General features: G+C 34.4%; 1 protein-coding gene across 1 annotated transcript; it reads left to right on the top strand.

The window, feature by feature from the left end:
• Positions 1-3,737: 3,737 nt before the first annotated feature.
• On the top strand, positions 3,738-10,236 carry LOC142353397 (uncharacterized). The gene is made up of 3 exons (XM_075405631.1): positions 3,738-3,889; positions 4,344-4,623; positions 10,015-10,236. Exons 1-3 carry the CDS (start codon positions 3,738-3,740, stop codon positions 10,234-10,236), a joined length of 654 nt encoding a protein of 217 aa, XP_075261746.1.
• Positions 10,237-11,491: the final 1,255 nt, after the last annotated feature.

Genomic DNA, 11,491 nt, shown 5'->3' with positions numbered 1-11,491 from the left:
AGGACAACCATCGTGCTCATACACACCCCCAAAAGGGATAATGAAGTCATCTCCCAAGATAGAAGACGTAGTCCAAAAAATTTGGAACAGCCCGCGTAAGGAAGAGACGATAATCCTCGGGGATAGTTCCACAGAAGACTACCCAGTTCAACCACCAATAAAAAATATTGAAGTGGTATTCCTGGATTCGTCTGAAAGCGTGCAGCCCTCGCAACCAAGCTTGCCGGACGAACCCTCGCATTCAAACTTGCCTGACGTACAGCCCTCGCAACCAAACTCGCCAAACGAACCCAATGACCAAGCCGACACGCCTATTATCCCAGAAACAAATGCACCCGACATCAACAACGCGATGACTGATGAGGAACACGTACCCACATCAGCCTCACCGGCTAAAAGCTCGATATCCAGTATCCACGCTCAGGACTTCTACAACCCTGACGAATTTTAGCTGCGCAAAAATTCTCAGTCGACGGGGGTGTGTGATGGGGGATTCACCAATCCCTAGGGAATACTACTATAGCACACATTAAAAATCACTAAACTTTCATTTATCTTATTTCGTTGTTCTCAATTGTCTTTTGTTATTGAACTCATTTCTGTACTGCAAAACTATGATCTAACTTAACAGGTACCTACTGGTACTGTCTGCATTCACTTCACTGTAAAACTGTTAACTAACTTTCATACTGAACTTAATCTGATTGTGAACTAGTTTGTGACATTCAACTTTATATTCATTTAACATAGAAAATCGCTAACCGAATCCCTCGGTGAAAGGAAATTGAACTTCCAAACGAATACTTTTTGATCAAGCCTTAACAAGTATATAAGAAGCGAGTTGAACAAATGTCCATATAATTGAACAAGGAGACTCATCTTTGTGCGCTCGCTCATTATGCTTCAACCCTGCTCATCCGCATTTTTTTGCATAAATTTCTACCAAATGAGGAACAGATAGAGAACCCCCAAAAAATTTTCAGTATTCTTCAAAAATAAATGTGTATGAACGAAAAGATCGCCTCAGTGGAGTACAAAATGCCTCATTAGATTGATGAGGTCAGCCATTATTAATAAAGCAAGCCAAGACGAAAAACAATATCAAACATCATTAACAACAAACATTAATTACATCCAAAAATATGTCCATTTTGAAAAAAAACTTCAGTTCAAAATAGCGTCAGATAAATTTGAAACTAAACAAATCAACTTGTACTTAACTAGAAAAGATGTGGAACCACTCCAAAATAAAGCTCGTTAACAATTAGACAAAGAAGAACAAAGAAACAGCAAAGTTAAAAATTGTCTCAAATTTTTAAAAACAACTAGTTTCAAAGTAATGAAAACCATTAGATAGCAATTGAAATAATCCAAGGTTTTTATGATCATAAGCGCCTCTATTTTAGGACATTAAGACCTGTCGTCATTCAATTTTTCATTTGGTTACAAAAAGAACAACAAATAGATACAACAAAAATCAATGAAAACTTGCGAGAAAACGCTGCCAAATCCGTAAAGGCATATTTTGGCCCGCAAAATATGTGCAATTGAGAATTCCACAAAACGCCGAAAAGGTGGTATGACAGCTCTATTTATTGAGAATAAGTAATAAATAGACGAAAAAGAGAAAAATCGGCAAAATTAGGTAAGACTTCTGAATTTTTCGAAAAGAACTATTTTCAAAAAAAGCCATTATCTACAAACTTTAATAATTAAAAAGGTTCGTTTATTCGTCCAAAGGAACAGCTTAAGACCTTTAGTTATTCATAATATGTCTGACGTCTACAAAAGAGCGTAAAATTTAGAAAAAAATTAAAAAATAGCTTCCTTTTTTTTGCGAAAAACCGGTGTCGAAGCCAGTAAATTCACAACAACATCTTCATAAACATAAGATTTTGTACTCCTGCACAGTCCTTTGACAAAAAACTGTTGTATGTGACCTGTAATAAACTAGACAAGGTAAGATAGACAAACAAGAACAAATATTGAATGTTCATTTTTTTTGAAAACAATTGTTTTTAAAGTCATGAAAACCATCAGCTATATTTTCGAATCAGAATATAGGCTCATTTCTTCCTCGAAAAAAGGCCTAAAAAACTGCTCAAAATCCAGGAAGTTTTTTATAGAACTAAAAGACAAAAGCGATAGGTAGGGACAAATGAGAAAAAATCAATTAAATTCTTCGAGAAGAAAAACGTGAAAAATGGGCCAATGCCTAAAAATAAAAAAAATTAGAATATAGTGGTTTCAAAACCAGAAAACCATAAGTTAACGCGCAAAAAAGATTAAATTTTAAATCAGTAGGAAAAAAAGAGGAAGAAGAAGCATTCCGTCTTCGCTGACGCTAAGCTGCAAGTTGCCAAAACGAAGAGAAAAATGGTGGCAAAATTAATTAAGACATCGTTTATTTAAAACCCAAACATTTTTAAAAACCGAACAAACGAATAAAAACTTTCAAGTAAAAAACCCAGATACATTAATTTGGAACTATCCAATGAAACCTATAAACACTGCGCTATAATTTGAATTGTTCTTTCTTTAATTAAAATAAAAAAGATCAATTTTTTTTTCTAAAAATGACCGACTGATAACAATCTGAATTATTTTTGGATTTTTAACAGTTCAGGATTGGTCCAAAACGAGCCTTTCTATTGCTCTTTGTCCATTAAGAACGCTCAATTGTTTCGAATGTTTCAAAAATTCAATTCCAGAATACTCGCAATGGAAATAGATGTAGGTGTAGCTCTCTTTTTAGTTTACAAAGTTTGTGTTAGTTGTCTTTGGTTGTGCACTTCCGGCAAGTTAAAGCAAAGTGGACAAAAGAAGCCTATTTCGGACAATTTTTGATGAAAAATGCTGATATTTGAGATATTTAAAAATTTGAGCCAAAAATTAAATCAAAATTTTTAACTTTACTCTTTCGTCTTTCAAAAAAATCAAGAGTACTATTGTTTACAATTTTTACAAATTTTAGTGACTATATTTTGGTCAAAAATTCCAGAAAATGTGAATAAAAGTAACGCAAATTGGTCTAATATGCAAAAAAATTTGAACCACGACACTTCATTCTAGAAAACGAAATTCAAAAAAAAAAATCTTTTCAATTCCATATTCTACGCTGGACGGGCTTTTTAAAGAAACCACTCAAGACTCTCTACGATGAATATATCTATCGGTCAAAATTGTCTGAACAAAAAAAACTCAGTTGAGTTTATGGATCCTCCGCCCTCAAGAGGGGTCCGAACATTAAAAATTGTTTCGAATACTATTGAATTCTACGAGTGCTTTTCATCACGCCTATCAATCAATAAAACTCGTTAAAACTCAATAAAAACTCAATAAAAGTATAACAAATTATAAAACTCAAACCAATAAAAACAAACAAGCTGCAAACCAATAAGACATCAAAAAAGGATGCGTTTCAAAGCCTTAATTGAGAATCCTTTTAGGATCAAACTCCAAGCTGGTTTGTGGGGAAAAATTAGAAATGATGCGAATTCAAAAGTTGTATCTTTTCCTAATAATGAGCGTACATGTATTAGAGCGTATTCTTGAAGTGAAACCAGAGATATGACCACACTGGGTTCATTAAATTGAAAGAATCTCAGCTAAGAACAAAATCGGGCCTTCTTTTTATGTGAATTTCATTACAGTACCTACAAGAACCGCAGTAACTCGAAGTTATGCTTAACTCTTTTGTTATTTTAGATCCCAAAACTCAAAAAGCAAAAAACCTAATGACAATTCTTTCCTTGAAGAAGGAAGACTTCGATTCTCGAGGCGACATTGATTTCCCAAATTCCCAGGGTGACAAACAGTTACGAGGAAAATTGGATTATTTCCAGCCAGATTCGGACTGGATCAGAGTTGGTCTTCGATGCTGGGATAGGTAAAGCTGTGTTTAGTTCACTATATTTCTCCCATTTGTGGAATGATGTTAAAATGAGGGCACTTTATTTTCGGGGAACATTCGTTGTCGACACCTGTGAGCTACTTTTTAAAAAAATTCTGAACAGAAGAATCATTATATCAACATCACAAAATTACTACAAAAATGCGTCAATTTGAAATTTCATTAAAGAAACACAAAGTAAGCAATCAAACCGAAAGATGCCCACATTTTCCCGTTTTTCCTGCTTTCGGCCATTTTTGTTCCATTTGTTACAAATACCTATTTCAGTCTAGAGCTTCGACATAACATTTTTTGAGGTAACAAAAAGTTAAAAAAAATCGAGACGTTTTTCAAAATATCCGCAGTTTTATAATCATAAACTTTTTCTGAGTTGCAGCAAAAAATATGATATTTTAAAATGTCTTTCAGTCAACACTGATTTTATATATAGATACGATAACGGTAATAACGACTGGGTTCTTATGAATGACAACGACAATGAGTGGGCTGTTGGGTTTCATGGAAGTACCCAGGAGGGAACAAAGGCTATAACCCAGTCCAGGCTACTCAAAGCTGGAGGTGGCCAGGCATTTCAGAGCGCCACTGATACGAACAAATTGAGTGACAAGGCTGGCATGCCGTGCGGGGTTGGGGTTTACTTTGCAGCCTTCATCGAAATATCGAAGAGCTATTCACGGTTCAGTCCCGGAGAGTCACCTTGTGTACTTCAGGTGAATACAATTTATTTTTCAATTGAGCTTTATGTCCAGCAAGATGATATAAAAAGGAATATTGACGTTTCTGGCACAGAATTTATGTTCCGGAACCGCAACTTGAACTCACAAAAGACTGGACATGAGATCCTTCCATTAGTCGGCCTGTCGCTGTCTGCACATTGACACTTTCCATCTGAGACTGTGTGGAGGCACCGGTTGTTCTCTGGCACCTCGACCTAGTTTCACGTGAATTTGTAGAAATTTCAAAAGGCTAAAAAATTTCCAGAAAATAATAAATGTTGCTGAAATGGTTCTAAAAATGCACCGCGATGCTTAAAAATGCATTGAATTTTCAGTAAATCTTGAATGTTAACTGTTTGGCTGCATTGTTATCAAAAATTTTTAACTGTGAGATTTGTGCGAAAAACTGACGCAATCTACTGAATTTTTATGGTAGCTTAATTATACAAGCACTCAATTTTTTTAAAATAAATTATAGCTATCAGTAGTCCTATATTTGTGTAAAGTATATGGTATTTTTGTTCACAGTACTGCACGTTATACAACTTTAGGAAACAAGTCCCGATGTGTGGCCCGTGTTAATTATGACAAAATCTCTATATTTGTTCGTTTTTTCCCTAATTTCCCAGTGAGAAACTCCCTAAGATTTCAATAGGAATTGGTAACTGGTGGTAAGTTACGATAAATTATGGAATGGACATAACATTTCTGGCCTAACTACGGTACGGTACGTATTTGTGAATTTGCCAATATTTGCTATATATAGTGCAAGATTTCAAAATTTAGAGCTCGTAATTCAAGTAGGGTTACATGATTCTGCAGAAGATATCTCGATTTTCTGTGCAGTTGTTTGTTAATGTCAAATTTTCTCAGTGACTTGGTCAGAGTCACGAAACCTATATTTCATCCGATCACATAGCTCAAAAAAGGATTAGAACTTAACGTTAGAAAATGAACTTTGAGACATTATCAGCTTGCATGCTCTCTTTCTGGTGAGTCAAATGAGTTGATAATAATTGGCATCTACTTCTTGACTTGCGGACTCAAAAAGTTTCTTTGAAACCAAGCATTGCTTTCTCTGTACAAATAGAGGTATTATATTGTGACAAAATTTGTTTATTTTTTTTTTAAATTTCTATGCTTGCACTCCAGGGCTGGAGTTCAAGAGGGAAGCAATTCTGTGCAGACTAAACATGAGTGAATTGTTGTGAGTTCAAATTAACATAGTCTGTAATCGTCGAAAAATCGAAAAATGCACAAATTCTGAACATGCATGAATGGCGAAGAGAAGAAAGTCTGAACATGAAAATGAACATATGAAAGTCTTTGGCGATTGAACGAAAGTTTGATGAACGCGCAAAAGTCTGGAAAATAGATCGGACCGTCTGCCAAAGTCTGGATTTAAATGGTTTCAATCTGGATACAGTGGTGTTTTTCTGGCACTCCCGCCTGGGATCACCTAAAATTGTCACCTTACTTTTCAAAGCGCTAAAATATATCCAAAAAACTTAATGGTGATGCTGAATTGGTTTCAAATATGCAATTCAATGTTGTAAAAATAACTGAGTTTCCAAAAAAAACTGTATGCAAAAAATTTATCTGTTTTATTTGGGCTGAAAAATCACCTAAATCTACTGAAGTTTTATGTTAGCCCCTTTTATATGAGCCTTAATTTTATTTCGTTTATAGAAATCTTTGTATAGCAAACCTCTTTAAAGATTATAATGCTCTGATTCCACGTTATTATGACAATTTCTCTGTAATTTTCTCGTTATTGTTCCCTCGTTTGCTACTGGGAAACGTATTTGGAGAAGCCGGACCACTTAAGGGTAGTTATCAGCACTGACGAGACTAAATACCAGGATTTAATGGAATAATTGAACCTTAGGACAAAATTGAGTCAATTTGCTGGAAAAAAAGCAGTTTTATTTAGAGAGATTTAAAAAGTTTGAAAATCAGAGCGATGGAAGTAATTCTCACTTTTTAAACCATCATTTATTATCCTTTTGCAACAACTTAACAATTTTTTCCCTTGTTTTGATAAGAAAAGAATTTTTTTCAATATAATCGTACTTTCAAAGCATTTTTTTTCGAAATTTTACACATGTATCACACCAAATTTGCCAAAACCTTCTGTTGCAAATAACATGGTCTTCATAGATGATTTTTTCTTAAACTGACTTTATGTTCGAATTTTAAATAGCCTTTAAATCAAATAAAAAAAAGACGCCGAAAGTTGATCTAAGAATATGTCTGACAGTTAATATTAATTGGATGAATTGTAAATTGAGCTGTGCTAGCACAAATACAACAAGTTTCATGTCACCCTTCTGATGGATTGGTTTCCTTGATACTGTTACTTGTAGTTTAATATTTGGATGTGTACGAAATTAGTTATCAATTCAAGATCTCAACAGTGCGGTTTGTTTTGGCTCCTAACTGGTGTTGGAAGAAACAAAGTTTATATGAGAATCATATAGTTTTTCTGTCTTTATTGCTTCTTTAATACTTTTGCTGTTAACAAAATGATTTTTTTTCAGTCATGTTTTATCACTGTTTAAAAGGAAACCCCAAAACTGTTGAGAGACCGTCATTTGCCGTTTGTTGCCATTATTTGCCGACTACTTGGAGTGTTGACTGCACCGAATAATGAAAGATTTTGTGTCTGAGCTGAAGATTTGATCAGGGGACAAAACCGTTTTGTGGGAATAATCAGATGGCGCTAGAATTATCTTCAAGATAAGTGTAAAATTTTTGACAAAAGGGATAAAAGTGGGAAAAAACATTACAACTGAGAAATTCTTGCATTTGTTTTGTTGTCAATAATTGTACGCTCACATTTTCAAAATATTTTGCTAAGGAATCAATAATTGCTTCTGATTTTTCTTGGCTGATATCTGCTGGCTTTTGACATCTGCCGTTAGTTTGAAGAGACTTTTAAAAATATCAATATACCGCTTAAAAATGCCAATCTACCGCATCAATCTACAGCTTAAAGGCAATCTCCAATCTTTCAAACAAAAGCAGAAGGTGCTAAAATACATTTTAAAACATTGAAATTCTGAAAAAAACGGTAGTTAATCTTTGATTTATAGTCGATTTTGAGAAAATAGTCTAACGATTTGAGCCCTGCATATCAAAAGAAGATCGTGCTAATTTCTAATCGCTGTTTTGAAATTTATTGGGTCTTTGGAAACTTTCTAGAATAAAAATTATACATCAATGGCTTTTTTAGATTGGTATTTTTAACTGTCTGCTGCCATTGCACAGAAACAATTATCATATTTGGTCTGAAAAACAGAAGTAAGCACACTTAAGCCATTTCAGATCAGCTTCATCTAAACTAAATTGATATTGAAAAAATAAATATCTGCAGCAAACCTTAGCAATGAACTTCATTCAAGTTGCTGTTGTAATTTGCTTGAAACTGATGGCTTTTTTACTCAACATCAGAAAAATGTTCCTGAACATTTTCTTCAAATTTTGACGTAAATTGGTCTCTTAGATTCGGGTCTCAGAGCTTTTCACCGCTGAACCAGAACCTTCCAAGTGTAAAATTTTAATTTAGTTCTGAAACTTTGCATCTCCAGAATATTTTAAGTTTGTTTATGTGCAGTTATTCTTCATTATATTGAGATCATGGAGTTGGTCCAGGCTAAAGTTATCTTTTGCAAACTGAAAATTACTCTTACCCCAAAAATAAGTCTGAGCAGAGTAGTGTCATAACTGGTATGAACTATAATAGTATACACACTACTTATATATAACCTAGTTTGTAGGCAATTACCACATAGCCCATTTAGCTTAGTGGTTAAGACTTGCTACGCAAATTAATTGTTACAAATACCCACCCGAAGTTCGAATTGCATATAAATCAAGCCTTGTTGGCGGGAGTTAAGCTGAGCATATTAATTTCTTTGCAGTAAATTTTACAAAAAAATCAAGACTGGCCCTTGTAAATTAGGGACATGAACATTCTAAAAGTGAGTACTGGCCACCCTAAAATGTCTCTTACTCAGCGATGACTTGTTCTGCCATCAACCCTCGGGTTGTGCAATTGTTTTGTCCATATTTTTTATGACAAAATTTGCAAAAAATTTCTATGCTGAAAGTCTTATTTCTTACTTCTGTTGAGCTTATGAAAATCTCAAATTCTTATCAATTTTCAGAAAATTTATTTCAGGATTTCAGTTGCTGAATTTCTTTCTTATTATTATAGCACTTGCAATCTTGATCTTGCACTTGCATTAGGTAATCGAAATTCATTGATTCCAATGTTGGTAAGATATGAGTAGCACAAAAAGAGACCTAACCCCGTTTGATGTCTCTGGCCACTTTTTTTACTACTCACGTTGCTCATTGGCAGATAATAATTTCTCGTGTTTCGTCAACTATTCTGTTTCCAATATCTGAGTTCGGACTAGAAATCAACTCTCAGTGGACCACGGGAGCAAAATATAATTTTTTTTCTCTCAATGCGCGTGGAATTATTTGAAAACCAATTAAGGAACTTCATGTTCTTTTTCAAGCAATTTAATACACCAAATACCACTTAAATTGCAAGTGCAATTGATGTTAAACTACCTTTTGTATCAAATCTCTCAAGGGTTGTTCCAATTTATTGATAGGTAAAATTACTTACTTGCAATTTTGCCACAAAGTGTTTATTTTTTTCTCAAAGCCAAAGGACGATTTTTGGAGTTTTTGGAAGAACCACTTTAATCTATCAGAGACTCAGCAAATAGTTCTGATTCGATCGCAATTTGGTTTTTCCGAACTCTCACAATTTTTGTGGTGGTAGCCTGTCACAATTGTGAAGATGGAAACTCCATCGCAAAAAGAATTGCATTACGTGGCGAATGTTCAAAGAAAGCATCCCAAAAATATGATTTTGTTGGGCTCTTTCACGACCCATATTTGTGGATTAAAGATGTAGGCTTGTGTGGAAACAAGTGACCTAGGGCTTTTCTAGTTCAAGTTTGTTTAAATTTACCCCATTCCAACGGTCACAGTATCCAATGACCGAAATAAAAGAAAGTCTTTTTGACAATTATTTTCAGAAATGTCTCTCTCGATACTAATTTGATACGGTGTTCGTTATCCATAGCACTGTTCAAGAGCAAATTTAAGTCTGTGAGTTTGGTCTACTGATGAAATTCGGGCAATAAGGTTTACGCGAAGTACATTCTCAATTCGGTTTCGTTTCCACAAAATGCAATAAATTTTGAAATTGGCTTTTTCGGAGATTAGCCATGCAATGTATTTTTAATTCAATTAGTAAGAGCTGAAACGATCATCTTCAGATTAAAATTAAAATTGTGTCAACCAGCCCCCCCTCCCCCCCCCCCCCTCTGAGTTAGAACAGATATTTTGTTTTTGATGCAGGTTCGGATAAAACCAGACAAAACAAGAATTCCAGAAGGTGCCAACAACTACAGAATAGTGAATGATCCACAATTCATTCGACCCTACGGACTGTGTTTGAAAGTAAGGAATAACAACAGGGCCAACAGTAATATAAACAGTAATGATATAACTCATCGTCAACAAACTGTGGTGCAACCACAGCCGAGCAACAAAAAATCAAGTACATGCGTTATTTCCTGACATATCTTGATATCTTCAAAAAAATTTAAAATTCTGTTTATCATATTTAAATTTCAAAGTTGTGAATGAATTTCAAATTCCTTTTTATTATTTTTTTTGTATATCATAGATCTCGTATTCTCTAAATCCTGGAATTTTCGAATTACACTTTCAAGGGTCTTGGAAGACGTAAGTAAATACCGTTTGAATATCAGATATATTTGAATGTAATTTGGAGGGCGATTCGGACATCCGAATACTCCCATACCTCGGTCAGAGTAATCACAGAAAAAAATCAGAACACCTGCTCGGAAAAATATTCTGACATTGAGATAAAGTTACTTGAATATAGTTTCAAATAGTGAAAAATCCATTTGAACAGATTCAAAAATGCAATGGTTATGTGTTCACTCCTATTATCCAGTATTAAAGTGTGATTTATTAAAGGTAGTAGTACAGCAATGTTATGTTTGCTACTTCAATAACAAATTGTCTAATGCTCCACAAAAATTGGACGGATAAAAATACCAACGATCAATGGGAATAACTTACTTCTGGTTGATAGCCCGAGTCGATTGCAGCACATCAAGCGGATAATTATGCGGGTAATTATCTAACTGCTGAAAAAATAATTTTTCAGCGGCTGTCAGCTCATTCCTTACATAACTTTCAGGACTTATGTTACACAATATCAGCACTTATCTTATGCATTTTCAACGGTTTCCTTGCAAAAGTTGAAACTGTCTGAGTTGTTTTTCCTGCTGTACATTCAGAAGAAGCAACTGTGCAAGACTATAAAGCATTGCACAAGGGCAGATCAACTTAAAAACAGTTGGACATCTGCCAAAAGACTAAAGAATTTTGTCAAACCTTAAGATAAAGCAGTTATTGCAGCTGAGGTATAAAACCAAATTACTTGATGGAATGAAACCATCACTCGGTCTCTTTTTCAGACCTTTATAGTCGGTCTGTTTTTCAAAAAATTGAATTTTCATTTAAAAAAACCACGCAGAGTTTTGTTTGATTAGTGGCTCTTCATAAGTGCAAAAGTTGAAGGATCCTACATGCTGACTACGTTATAAGCAATAGTTAGCAATAAAATTGCTCGCAAAATTATGTAAGAAAGGCGCTGAATCCGCTGAATTTAAAATTCTCACCAGTGCTGAAATTATGTATGAACGGCGCTGAATCCGCTGAATTTAAAATTTCACAAGTGCTGAAATTATGTAAGAAAGGTGCTGAATCCGCTGAATTTAAAAAATATTCACAAGTGCTG

This window comes from Convolutriloba macropyga, chromosome 14 (assembly GCF_964194025.1).
Source record: "Convolutriloba macropyga chromosome 14, txConMacr16.3, whole genome shotgun sequence".
NCBI classification, from domain to species: Eukaryota; Metazoa; Xenacoelomorpha; order Acoela; family Convolutidae; genus Convolutriloba; species Convolutriloba macropyga.
Note: the sequence above shows the minus strand (reverse complement) of the source record. Positions and strands in the feature narration are given on the sequence as shown.

Bases quoted from the DNA above. Each gene is read 5' to 3' on its own strand.
- LOC142353397 (XM_075405631.1), top strand. From the start codon at position 3,738: ATGACAATTCTTTCCTTGAAGAAGGAAGACTTCGATTCTCGAGGCGAC. The intron at 3,890-4,343 runs GTAAAGCTGTGT...TTTTATATATAG, and splicing joins GGTCTTCGATGCTGGGATAG to ATACGATAACGGTAATAACG. The intron at 4,624-10,014 runs GTGAATACAATT...TTTTTGATGCAG, and splicing joins AGTCACCTTGTGTACTTCAG to GTTCGGATAAAACCAGACAA.